Here is a 14,773-nt window from a genome sequence, read left to right on the forward strand (position 1 = left end):
GTAGGACTTTACATTACTTTAAAAGCTCTGCTTAATTTGTTCATACAATGGTAATGAAAGAAGTTCAAAAAACGCTAGGGAATTGTGATGTTAGCCGTATTGCCTACATATGCTGAGGGGAAGTTAGGTGTCAATTAATTAGTACGTTTGTTTTATCATTATTTGTTTTACATGCCAGAAGGGGCATAATAAGTCAAGCTCATTTGTAGTCGTAGAGTCCCCGGATCTAAATATAATTGTAGCAGATGTGTTGACTTTGTTGGTTCGTTGCTTTCAATATTTTCAGATTGTGGTACTATTTACGATTTGTGCAAATATTTGAAGTGGATAGATATCATTTAAAGGTGGTCGCTTTACCCAGTCTTGCAATTGTGTTCTGACGAAGTTTCCAAACGTACTGAAAATGTGTTGTACCTTACGACTAATACTCGCAGTGTGATAAACAATGTTCAGCAGTTCAGGTTTTATGTTTGCCTGCAACTAAGGACATCGCTGGGTTTATATTTTAACGTAGACGATCATTGTCTATAACAAAAATATCTAGTTTTCTTGATATCAATGTTAAAAAAATAATCATATTCGTTAAACAATCAACAATTCAACAGATAAAATGATCTTAAGGTAAATTATCCAAAAGCAAAATCTGAAAGTAACATATTTTCGCTATGAATGCCGGTGAGCATTTGTTTGTGTTACCCGTAATGTTATTTGAAAAAAACGTTATGGAACTGTGTTTAATAGGTACTTTTATTATGAGGTCAATCTGAAAGCTTCCCCTCTTTTCCTTTTCGCAGTGTTAAGGTTCTTTAGAAAAGGAAGTAGTGTAGCTGTAATTGCTGTCTGAGCGCGATTGAAAACAAAAGACGGAACTTTAAGGTCAGCCGATATATAGGTACATTCGTTGCCGTTTACAGATTGTGCGCTTGAATCCAATCGATTCACTTTTATTTTGCATCGACTAAATATTACGTTATTTTCTGCGTATATATTACGCCGTGCCTAGGGTGCAGTATCGCGTGGTTACGGAGAGTGATAACCATGTGGAAGGTGGAAATAGCGGCACTTCCCACTCGAAGATAATTACAAATGTTAATTACACGAAAACGTAAATCATTATAGAAACTGCTATACTTCTATCACGTCAATGAAAGAGGAGGGGTTGGGGCTCCTTAACAACACTCAATATACTTACACACCTATATCAATAATATCATAGAACATTCTCTGACAGCATGATCGTCCGATAAAGCTTGTTTGTGAGTGAATCAAATAAAGAGGATCAGTCTAGGTATTGATTCATTTGCCAATGTTCTAAATATAGGACTGTACATAATGTACATGCTGTATATAATACTATGTATACGAAACTTCTCAAAACAGGAAACTATCTGTTCAGGGGTTGAAATAATTCAATTCAACAGGAAGTAATGAAGACGTTCTTTCATTCCATAATGTGTGTACGTTGAATCACATCGTTACAGGAATAAACACAAGGAATCGTTCCGCCATTTTGCAATGTTACATTTTTAGAGTGTGGAAAGTAAATGAAATAGTTCCATGAGAGAAAATCTCACCATACTGGAGCTTAGGAGGTTACGTGTTGACTCGATTCAGGTTTTCAAGAGTGTGTATGGTGTTACAATTTATCCTTTACCGACTATTTTATGTTTGCTAATAGTAGTTGTACCAGAGGTCATTGTCTTACACTTCCAAAGTCACAAAGTAGGATTGATATTCGGCATATTTTTTCTTTCTAATAGGGTTGTGAATGAGTGGAACGGTTTGCCTGGAAAAGTTGTACTTGCAGGTAGTGTGAATGGGTTTAAGAATGCTTAGGACAAGCTCTTTTAGCATTGTAATCGGGTCGGAGTGTTTGTGTTTTCCGGTTTTTTCTCTCTCCGATAGGGTCCTTGAGTGTCCCTCCTGATCTTTTTTTTTTTTCTACTCAACTAAACAACTAAACTTAATCAGAGAAGAAGTATGACTTAATTGATCATCAAAGAAAAACAAAATCTAGCCATGCAGTTTTCACAAACACAATTATTCCCAGTATTAGACTGGAGAGCGAGATAACGTTAGTTTCTACCGTTAACGTAACAACGTTTGATTCGTATGACCGGATTATATATACCGAACAATTTGTTATGTTTTTCTTTATTCGGAACCGTGGGAATTAACGGGAGAAAACTGAGGGTCAAAAGTGCAAAGGGTTATAGAAATTGCAGGAGGTTGATAGGAACTTAAAGGAGGTATAACATCACTTCACTGTACTGTATGATATAGCTAGCTAGTTAGTTACATTCTCCAGGATGTAAGGCTGATAGCGATGGTACCTGTACAAACTTGCAATGCGTAATGTACAATCCCGAACCCTCAACTGCGTACTAAATGCATCATATCATTTCAAATTCAACATACACTTCACCGGAACGTCGTTTTTTGTGGCCCTATTGTAGTGAAATTGCATCCAAAAGCAAGCTTTATTCACAAGTAACAATTTATTCTTGTTAACAATCTGTTTTACATGATATGTGAGGTCTTCCGTTGAAACTAATTAACAAAGCGTGCAAGGGGCAGTGATGGAGTGCCGTGGAAGGCTCAGTATGAGTTGCCTACGCAGCTAACCTATGAAAGTGTAATTGGGCAGAGACTATATGAAAGTTTAGGTTGCAACGTCTAGTCATGTGGGTACCTAAGCGCGCTTGTGAGCGCCATGACAGGCTCAGAATAAGTTGCCTACGCAGCTAGCCTCTGAAACTGCAAATACACAGATATTAAATGAAACTTTAATTCTCATCGTCCAGTCAGGTTGGTTTCGTTCACTTGCAAGTAATGCCTATATTGTAGCGCGCACGCGCACTACAATAATGCTAAAACAATATATTACGTAACCGTTGTCACCCTGGCTCTAAACATAGTTCGTTGCCTCCACGGAGCTCAGTGGACGTTTAACTAAAACATACGAGAGGGAAATCGCACAATTTGTAAAACACGTAGTTTTTTGGCTACAGTATTTTCAAACCCTAAGCTTGAAGTGATCTTACAAGCAGGCATTGATATGGCTTTGGATAAACGTCGGAACGCTTTCTCAAGTACAACATTGAAAACAGGGCAAAAAATTATTACATGGAATGCAAGTTGTACACAAGAAATCACGGAAATGAGAAATGAAATCGAATCAATCGAGGATTTCTGTATTACAGCAGTAAATTAACAAAATGTATTCAATGGAACAGACAATTATACTCGTTGTGCTTCCTGTTATGTTAATGAGGAAATCATTGTTAGTCTCATTTATAATATTTGTAGGCCTAATTTATTTCATAATTCACTACTCAAACTTCTCATTAGAGACAAGCGTTAATGATAAAACTCCAGTTAATTTCATACATTTTTTTTGGCAGTGAGGATTAAAGAGTTGGTGGTGATGGTTTCTATATATAAAGTTGTATCCATTCTACAGAAACTATCAGACGTTATATCAGACTCCAACCAGTTGAGTTATTTAATGAAATCACGTACCCTGATCGCAGTATATTCAGTGGCAGTGTGTTATATACATACTGCACGGTGGTTCTATATCTACATTCAGCAAGGATTTTACTCCTTTTTGGAATTTGACGCAGTTACCCAGTAAAACTTGCCTTATCTTAGATGACTTTAATTTTAATCAACTTAACTATACGGATGTGACAACAATGTTTCTAGTTTACTGTGTACAGCTGTTTTTTCATGCCATGTATATCTCAAGCCTACAATGATTTCGGATACTCATCTTTCCACATTTTTGCATATGTCACAACAATAATGTTTGAACATGTAGGCGCACTATAGTCTTTACAGATAAGTAACGACTAAATACTTTCTACATTCTAGACGCTTTCTGCAATCACAGAAGATCTGGAAGATAAATTTAAAAGTGCACTAAACAGTAGGCTGATATTTGTACATTCACAACGTATATAAATACAAGGTATGCACGAACAATAAATCAATAGGTTCTTGATGAGACTACAGTGCAAAGGTTAAAACTGAACTTTTACTTTAGAAATTAATATAATCAATGTCTTTATCCTTTTGGCTCTCTACTAATGATGTTTGACAGCTTAGAGTGTCTTTATGAATGATATAAATGCTTTCAAACTTAGATGTTGTAAATAACTTTCAAACTGAGAGAAACTCTGGGTAATTTTTCTCCAGGTAACAGACCCAAATTCTTCTCACACATTTAACTTCTCACACCAGATGGTACACAGACAAGCAATAACGTACGTTACTGTTAACACTTAAAGGGAGCATAATAAATAGACTGGTAAATTAAATACTGGATTCCTTTTAATAGAACCACAAAAGGGGAGGGGTGGCAGGTGTAGTGGACAACTGATACATGCCTCCCACGGAATTCTCAAGTTACCCTATATCAAACAAGGCAAATAATATATAGTAGTAGAGCCTGCCAGAGACCACACATGTAACAGGGAACATCTTCATCACAGATAGGTCTATAATCTGTATTGAGGTTTGTGAAGCTATATCACTATGTAGGGATCAACGATAAAGGAATTCGGGAATGTAAATGAATGAAGGATGGGTATATCATACGCAAAACTCACACTTATACGCAGATCTAGGGAGTAGTTTAATGTGAATGTTTTCGCATTGGTATTTCACATAAATATAAAAGGGTTTCTTACTGTCAATTCAACAGCTAAAGACATTTGATATTTCATATTTAAAAATACATACTAGCTATGATTCCATACATAGTACTCTAATAGTAAATGCAATTGAGGTGATTCATTCGACATTTTACAAACACATTGTTTAACCTACAGCGTGTAAGATAGAAAATGAAACCGACGTCAATTAGTTTACAAATGGTTTGAATTTTTCCGGCTAAGGAAATGACCGTGCAAGGAGTATATCTAATAAATATATAAAAATGATTGAATTACCATTTATTGCATCCTTCCGCCAGTTCAACCGGAAGTGAATGTTTGCCAGTATTAAACTCACATTATGATGATTTTATGTACGTTATAGATATATCGCGTGAGTATTCTATAACTGTTTAAGGACAAACCATGTTCCAGGTTTGCGCTCTTCACTAAACTATATGCTGCATTATGACATGTAGCATGACTTCAACTATAAAGCTGTGTGCTGAAAGCCATAGTGATTATTATGAACCACGGAACCGTTTTTTACTTTGATTTATGAGAACATTGGATCAGGCGAATTGAGGCGTACGTACAAACTAAGTTACTTATAACTTCATGTATAGGCCCAGTCATAATTAAATATCAGCTCAATCCAATCAGCGCAACGTTGTGCATACTATTTGTTTGTCTATATGTAGGCCATATAATCAAGCTAGTTAATGTACCACTTTATTTACCTCTCTATCGTTACAGACCAGTCTAGTAGGCTACAACTCATTTGGTTTTATTTTAGAGTAATAACATTGCGTCAAAGTTGTTATCATTACGGCTTGTCCATTAACCCAGACACATAACTTTTTTTCACAATTCGTAACTACGATAAGTAGGCCTATATCAATTGTTAGGAAGGTTTGTGATAAAAAAAAAAGTAGCTTCTTGCGATCTCAATTTAGAACGGGTGTCATTTTGTTTAAAACCATTTATTGATTGTTACCTTATGGTGGTGTTGAAAATTGTTTGTCAATAAGGTTCCCTTTTGTCATTCTTAAGTTCGACCTCTTTCAAGGAGATCGGCAGAGCCGGAACTATCTTGTAATTTTACTGCTGAGAGGGAGCAAATAATGAAGATACGACGTCGTATTTATAGTGGTTATGGACACTTCAATACTGTTTGAAAATAAATAAAGTATATGTATTCTTTAATAGAACATAATCTGAGGAAGTATAGCTAGCTATTACGATGAGAAGGTAGAATGCATTTGAAGTCCACTTAGTACTGGTTCTTATCAATATTAGTATGCATGTGTTTGCCTAATATCCTTAGTGCATAAGCTTTGTAAAATATCTTGAAGCATATAGCGTATACACATGAAATAGTTACGTGATCTAACACTGTACTTACTAATCCGTACGTATACGTCTTTCCTGGGGTGTTGTCCGTTCACCCGAGTTCCGTGATTGCGCACTAGAGAACCGTTGCGGAATAAGGAAGTGTTTGTCGAAAGTACTATTGTAGCATATAGGATGAGGCTGTATGCATACAATGTAACGTAACGGGTATTTACGAAAAGAAAAGGGAATATAGTGACAAATTAAATGTTGCTTTACACAATATGTTGTACAACCGTAAAATCTTGAACAGAAATTTGAAATTAGGGATGATAGTAAACTGGTTCTGCTGAAAATTCTAGATGTCACATGTTAATATGCACACCTACTTGAGAAGTTCCATCTTTGGTGGAGAACAATATTGAGCGGTTGTATGGCTAATGGAGATACAAACACTGCTTTCCTGAGCTTAAAGGTTATGACAGCTATTTGTGCTCGAATAATATACTCATATCAAATACAAAACATGAACAGGTATCGCTTTTGCAACAAAGGTTTGGCATTGTGTTCCCGTGGAAGAGATCTGCACCATTTACGTATTACTATTCATATAATCCGGAAGTTAAAGTGTATTGTCAAACACAATTGCTGTAGATTGTTTGCATCTTTAGGTTAAAAAAAACACATCCTCATAGTACTTTAATATGTGGAGATACACATTCTCAATATTTGGTGATGTTTTATGCTGAAAAATGTCAACAGTAAAATTAGCAATATCATAGTTGCGGGAGAAATGTCTTTTTCCACCATAAACTGTACATATCATTTGTCCGCAATGTTTTTTACAAACTGTTGCATAGTGATCAAATGCTAAATGCCCAAAATAACACATGAGAACGTTACAAACGTAACACACATCTTGACATCTAAAGTGTAAATCAACCAATGTTGAAGATAATATGCTGAGATGGTAACACATATAACCATCTACACGTCATCGACCAATTTTTGTAGTAGGGAACTAATTTCCTGCCCAAAATACTTTACATTCAGAGAACAATATCTTTATAGAGTTAAGAATGTTATAGAGATGGCATTTCCAACTAAGTAACTACATGTTACTTTTCATGTTACCATCGCATGTTATCATTGCAACCCGTCTAACTTCATCAAACAAACATTCACTATTTAGGTATGCTCCTAGCACAAACGGCAGGATTTATGAGGTAGACGCAATTTCCAACACGCTTTCCATCCCACCCCTCCCACCCCCTCCCCCACCAAAAAAATGCCGAATACCAAAAAAGAAATTTCTAAAAAGTATTTTTGTCCTTTAAAATCCTTATGAGAAAACAAATAGTATTTGAAAGTGTTACATTTTCGAAGGATTCACTCCCAGGACCCTCCTCTCTTGCTTTTTCCCAATAAGTGTACCTCCATTCGATCAGATATAAAGCAAAATAAACTTTTTACTTAATCCAACACTCGACAACAGCCATGGCTAGTTGAATCAAGTTCAAATGTGCATAGTGTTGTAATGTTTTATCGGTACCAGGGAATAGTGGTTCAAAATACTACATGTAAGGGTACACGTTGGGCTAAGATTACAATGTTATGTATCGAACTTCGGAAAGTAAAATCTTCAAATCCTACAATGTCATGCAGTAGCAACTAGTAGATCATTATTAGGTCCCTAGCATAACGTTAGTTCTACCTAGAAAAATTAAGGGAATGCAACTTAACCTTGGTATCATACCTGTGTTTAATTTCTCTAATTAATGTTAACCTCAGTAATGCAATAATTCGCTAAATGGTTGTCTTTACTGTCTAACTACATCGTTGAACATGTATAGGCCTAGCATAGTTGTATATCACTATATAATTGGTGTGCAAGTTAGACCTTTAATAAGCCGTAGTGAACATTTTTACTTGGAGTAATATGAGCAGTAAACATATTTTATGGATTACTTAAACTTAAACCTTTATTGTTCCTATTTTTAAGCCAGTTTAGTATATTTGAATTGTTAAGCGACTGTTATCAAATTCATCAAATTTATCAAACTGACAAACTTTATATATCGATACCATTTGTGAACTTATTGGTTTTTGAGCACAGGTTCTCCTTATGTCTGCGCACGGTATTTGCATAGAAAAGCGAATACAATGCGTGTGTCGATACTCATAAAATACGAGAAATTGTTCAAAACAGTGTTTGACCTCATAATGCATTCAAAGGATATCACCGACTGTATGTAACGCCAAACGGGACAAAAACTATGTGGATCTAATTCATTATGTGAATACAAATTGCTGCCACATTATAACAATAACATGTCCTTATGTGGCGCTATCAGCACCGCCACATACTGACCAAGAACATATTATATATCATGCGGTCATTACACTGTCACAAAACGATGATCTTTTTTTCATAAGTCTTTATGTGGCTTATCTATCGCCACATAAGGAATTGTGGTGATGGATGCTACTGTACATAAGGACTTTTCCATTCGATGGGGCTATTCAATATTTACACCAGATAACATTAATTTATTTTACTAGACGTGCGCGTCACTAATGTAATTATTACGTAGTCTGTACAGTCGTTCGCGTGAGGTCTTCGTTTTACTTATAGTGTACATGATGCACGGTTTCATTGTTACTGTAGGCGCTTGAGATATCGAATTTGGCAGCCAAATTTGAAAAGAAAAGTGTAAGCAAATATAACGAAATAATACTACTACTATTCTAGGCCTTGTAGGGCTGATTTGACTTTAGTAGACCAAGGTCTAGTACAGTGTATAAAGTAGATGAAGGCGTAGGGTAAGACCTATGATCATACATGTTATTATATGATTATAATGCAACGTTTATTGACCTAGGCGTACGCTATAATATATACGCACTGTGCTAAAAATCAACGTGTTTCTGTTCTTTGATTTTGGTTTTACTGAGACGTAAAGAGAGTAAACTGTAACCCATAGGCCTATCACGTGCTCCAATTATGTATAACCCAATGCATAATGGTTTTGGTTGAATGTGTTTCATTGTTTGTTTGGTTCGTTTCAACGCACTTAAAAAGCACATTGTTGTATTTTGTCAAGCTCAACTGAAAATAAGATATGATGTGTTATCAAGTCATGTTGCCTGTATTTATTTGAAAATTATCTAGGTGAATGTATATTTTGATCCAGCCCTGCTGTTTTAATAGGCCTAGATGTGCCTTTATAACATATTTGTTTCCTGTATTATTTCTCAGTGAAATCCAATAAGTTATATCATAAATATAAACATTCTAACTGACACTCTAGTTATTATTTCTCAGTGAAATCCAATAGGTTACATCATAAATATAAACATTCTAACTGACATTCTAACTGACACTCTAGTCTAGCTACTTCCGGTTCTTCTAATCGAGTAATTGTAAGTGATATTTTAATTTCGTATGATAACTCTAAAATTATACGCATTTATGTACAATAAAAGGCAGCTCCATACACATCATGTATAGCAATTATACAGTTTGCACCATCGATCACAAGAGGGACACAGTCAAAATGTAACATTAACCATTCAAAGTATCAACATGATGGAAACCCATGTATATCTCGAGTAATCCATTTATTGTCTTGACTGTGGAACTTTACAAAGAATTTGCACCCAAAGTAATTCACCCTCATTTGTATTTTGCATACAAATCTACAGACCTAAGATGGCTGCCAATTTGAATCCCGTGGACATCAAACCAGATGTGAGGAAGACAGTGAACAGTAAGTTTGAAAACTGAACAATTTGCATTTATTGTAATTTTTGTCTAACTCGTGTTATGTACAATCCATGGTACACTGTTGCGTTTGCTAACTTATTTGAGAAGCCATCTTCACTTTTCTTTGATAAAAATACTTAATATTGGCGAATGTAATGCAGATATCATTAAACAAATTGACAACATAATATCTTATCATACTTTTGAAAGTAAAAGGGATGACCAGGTCATTACTTTTGATCAATAAGTTCAAAATATTCACGATCATATCACTAACGCATCAGTTGGGAGTGTTCCGTGTACTACTTAGGTATCTTCAATCTTTTTTCTTTTCTCAACAGGTTTTGGTAGTTTTAAAGTTGCACTTGCTGACGTTCTGACTGTTACAACTGTTCTTCAACTTGCTACATTCTTTGAATATACGCCTGTTATCATAGAGGAGCTGGGTACTGCAGTCAGTGCGGGCCTTCTCATGATTCGTTATATGGAAGAGAGAGGACAAATAAAGCCAACAAATATCCTAACACTTCTGTCTGCGCTGAAGAAAATGTGTCTTTTTGGGACTGAGGAACGTGTGAAAAAGCTGTATGAGGAACATACAGGAAGACTATGTTCCAGTGATGGTCAGTCTAAGGCTCAGGAAGAAGGTACTGTAACTTAGCGCATAACGTTATATGTACATGATCATGCGGCACTGTCATAATTGTTAAAAATGTGAAATACTCCCATCGATTTACTGCTATTTACTAACGATTTGTGATTTCATTTACTAATCACCATTTATGGGAGGCTATTCAGAAGTTTTTGAGGTAAATCGGATATTTTAACCTTTAACGTATAACACTCAACTTTCAACAGAAAGTGAATTTTGAGAAAAATATAGCTAGAGGTTTATTGTTTGTTTTACAATTGAAGATAAACAAGTTTGCGTGTAATAATACAACTATGTGATTGGGTGGGTAATATCTTAGTAATATAAATTTGATATTCTCGATGATTAGGTCAAAGCCGACATTTTACTATAATTCTTAGGTAATGCTACACATACAAACTTCAATGTTCAATTGTCTCATATATTCGTACAAAAATTGCAAATCTCATTTGTGTGAGTTTATGTAAAAAACAAGTTTGTGGCTATTAAAATATGTATGAAACGAAACTGAAATTGCTTTTATTTTGAATCAATGACCGCAGCGGAGGGTTAAACAACATATTCCAGTTAAATGTATACTTCTAACGTATTCCTCTTTACAAACGGCTTCATGGCAATGATATTTATATTTGAATAAATAGTTGTATGTCAACTTCGAACGAGGGTGTGGAGTAAAGTTAGTGAGGCCGATAATGGTATGTTTTTGTTTTTGTTTCGTTCGATGCGCCTTAAATTTGTTTTCTATTTTAGGGTATAACTGTAGTAGTTTCATTAAAAAAATATATGATATGACAATGATATTTGACAGGTGACATCACATATTAAAACTGGTGCTGACTAGTGTGTTTAAGATCCTTACTGGAACCGACTTACAACCGGTAAATTGATGCCCAGTACCAATCTTAAGTCCACGCACAGTGCCCGACTATCTATTATTTGTTAAGTAATGCCAGTTGCGTATAGAGTTGTAATTGTCGTACATTGTTAGGCGGGCTGTAGTTAACACTTTCGCACGGCACAGTGAATTGTAGACGATTGCTATCTTAGCTTGTGTGTAGATCTGCTCACTTGCAATACGCTATTCGTTTCTCACTACAGGTAAACTAAAGACCTTCACGAACTCTTTAAAGCACACATACGCCCTGTGGTACAATAGAATTCAGCCAATTCCATACATACGAGAGAAGATATTCTGCGTTGATGATATATATGTTGAGTCTGGTTTAGAACTTGTCCACCAACCCTCTTCCTTCAAACATGTCTCGCAATCATTTGCAGAATCAGGTTTAGTGAGTCTGAAATCATTCCGAGACATTTTTGACAGCGATATTATTCCATCTAATCGAATCTTATTAGAAGGAGACCCTGGTTACGGGAAATCAACCCTTACCCTTCAAGCTGCATATGACTGGTGTTTGGGAAATGTTGCATCACCGCTCAAAAATGTCGCTGTTTTCATTCTGCTGCCACTTAGGCTTCTGGGAAATATCTCTTCAATATTTGAAGCTATTCGTTTTGTCCTGATGCCGAAAGAATCACTTCTGACGGATGATGACATCGGCGAAATACTGAGAAACAGTTTATCTGTGATTATCGTGTTGGATGGATTTGATGAGTATCCTGATAAGAATAGTGTTATAGAAACTGACGTCATAAACATGATCGCTGGAAAAATGTTCCCTAATGTCAAGGTTGTGGTATCCACTAGATCATCTTCATTACCAACATGTTTAGATCCAGCAACTGTTATTATTAGATTGACTGGATTCGGTGACAAGTCTAGGGATGAGTACATTCAACGAACAGTTACTGGTGGTGACCTGGAAGCAAGTAAACGTATAACAAATGCTCTGAACAGTAGTCCAATTCTAAATGATATTTGCCAGGTGCCGATATTCTGCGTCCTATTTAGCCATGTTGCCAATGATCAGAAAGGTGTTATCGAGTTTAGTTCAGTGACGAGTTTCTTTAAGTACGTGATAGACTGTTTCTACAGTCACATGTGGAAGAAAGATCTTAAGGAACCAATTCAAGAGTCAATACGTGAATACTCCAAACTGAACAGACTTGCGTTTGATGGTCTCACTGGAAAAACACAAATGATTGCTTGGCCCAAACGTACCTTCATCGACACAGTTGGAAAGGGTTGCTATGAAGAACTTTCAAACATCGGCATTCTTATCGTAGATAAAACTCATGAAATAATCAACGAACCAGAAGAATATGATATTCACCACACTAAACAAAGTGAACTCGTTCGTTTCTATCACAAACTATTTGCTGAATGGTATGCCGCTAGATATTTGTCGTCGTATGCTGGGAGCTTTTGGCCTTTGTGGCTTAAACCTAAACTAAACAAAATCAATCCTGTCGATCTTCAATTTGTGTTTCGTTTTGCGTGTGGACTGAACAAGAAAGCCTCGGGCAGAATAATCAAATATTTGAAAAGTGTGGAAGTAGGAGCGTCTTTTGCATCTCTATGTCTTTTTGAACAGCCAGATGATCCAGAGGAGGTCGTTGAAACTGTGAAGGGATTGTGTTCTGATGGCATGATAATACGATCTTCTGACAGCAGACTGTTACAAAGATCAAATATACAGCTTCTTGATATTGCATCGAGGAAGAAGGTAGTTACAAAGGTTTTCCATATTTAAAGCTTAGTGACATATCCGGAGGAATTACAAGCCATGGCGCATTCTGCATTTTGTAATCCACAGATGTGTGATTTGGTGGAATAAATATATGGAATTTGTGTGCCAAAATGCCGGCAGTGCGTGGTTCACATTGAAAAACAATTAAATTCAAAGTAGTATTGGAAATCAATGGTAGCACACTAACTTACTTAGATGTTTCATTTTGACAAATACACTTTATATCAATACTGGCAAGTACGACATACGGTGTGACAGGTTTAGAAGTGTTTCTCTCAAACAAAACGTTCGCGAACAATGTTAGCAGTGTAGGTCATCATATTTACATGCAGTTTTATCGGCATTAAATTAGTAGAGCACATATTAAAACCCCTGAAAGGCATTTAAAACTAGATAAACTGAACTTCATGAAAAACATAAAAAAATAAATGAATTATGCTCAGTTGCTTATGAATTTTACAATAAATGAAAGTGCCTGTATGCAGATGTTGTATCAAGTACAAACTTGAGCTACGTACATGATAGGAAAAACGTGATTATTTGTAACGTAACAATTCACCGTTATTATCTTTAGATCGAAGTACCCTGCCTCCATATAGACCACAGTTTCAAGGTAGCACGCCAGAACGAGGTAACCCTGGAATCCGGACTTAGTCTTCCCGTTCTATTATCAGTACGGAAACTGGTATTCACAACACAAGCAGAACACGAAATTACAAAGGAAAACATGTTCGGAGTGGTTCAATATGGGCAACGGTGTCTTCAGCTGAAAACATTAGCGTGAGTAAACAGTTAATTAGTATACTAATGGTTCAGATATAAACGAATTTAAATGAATTAATCAAAATAGTAAATATAAATAACTTCTTTGAAATTGGTAATGCATGTTTTTTTTTTTACAAGTTATACTTCAATTTCTGTTAGTTCAGAGTACAAATTTGCCTCCTTTGAAATACCTTAATAGTTTGTTTCAATATAAGTGTTGTTTTAAATTTAAAATAAAATAAAACTGTTAGCAAACTGCTTATCCACTAGTGAACCTTTGTAGGATAATGTGTACAAGTAAGTTGGCCTGACGTTTCGATCCTAGCAGGATATTCTCCAAAGGCTAAATGACAAGTAACAGTAACAGACTGGACAAAAACACGCACAAAATACAGACAGGTTAATGAGCATAGCAAGCACAAAGATATATATGTGAGGGTATTAGTAGAAGGATGGAGAGGAGAAAAAAATAAACCAACGGGAAAGAGGAGAGGTAGGAGATAAACAATGGAGGGACATAGAGAGGATAAATGGAAGGGGAATAAACTGGAGAAGGACAAATGCAGACAGGTGTGGAGAAGAAAAGGTGGAAGAGAGCTATGACAAGAGGAGTGATTGGGGAAACAAGGGGAGGAGGAGGGGGCAGAAAACAAGTTGGTTATGTCCTTCCTGATGTTGAGCCCATGAGGTTGAATGGTGCGAAGGCTTTGCATCCACAACCTCTCTCTGCTGATTCGTACTAGGTCAGGACGGCTACCTAAGGATTCAATCCCCTGTAAGGACATGTCGTTTATGGTATGGTTGGGAAGGTTAAACTGTTCTCCAACTGGGGTCTCAGTCTTCATGGTGTTGACTGTGGATATGTAACCATAGAATCGCTTCTTGAGGGTGGTCTTGGTTTCGCCAACATAACTGGATACCGCAAGTGATGTGACCCTTCCTCTTGTGT

The 14,773-nt window shown here is 36.1% G+C and overlaps 1 protein-coding gene across 2 annotated transcripts in view; it reads left to right on the plus strand.

The window, feature by feature from the left end:
* The window catches only part of LOC139982254 (uncharacterized), a 281,036-nt gene that overhangs the window by 57,603 nt on the left and 208,660 nt on the right, over positions 1–14,773 (plus strand). For both annotated transcript variants that reach the window (XM_071994906.1, XM_071994907.1), the window contains exons 2-5: positions 9,696–9,760; positions 10,098–10,403; positions 11,507–13,035; positions 13,634–13,839. In XM_071994906.1, the coding sequence (XP_071851007.1) occupies positions 9,696–9,760; positions 10,098–10,403; positions 11,507–13,035; positions 13,634–13,839 (2,106 nt within the window). The remainder of the gene's footprint in view (positions 1–9,695; positions 9,761–10,097; positions 10,404–11,506; positions 13,036–13,633; positions 13,840–14,773) is intronic.

The sequence above is a fragment of the Apostichopus japonicus genome, chromosome 16 (assembly GCF_037975245.1).
Source record: "Apostichopus japonicus isolate 1M-3 chromosome 16, ASM3797524v1, whole genome shotgun sequence".
NCBI classification, from domain to species: Eukaryota; Metazoa; Echinodermata; class Holothuroidea; order Aspidochirotida; family Stichopodidae; genus Apostichopus; species Apostichopus japonicus.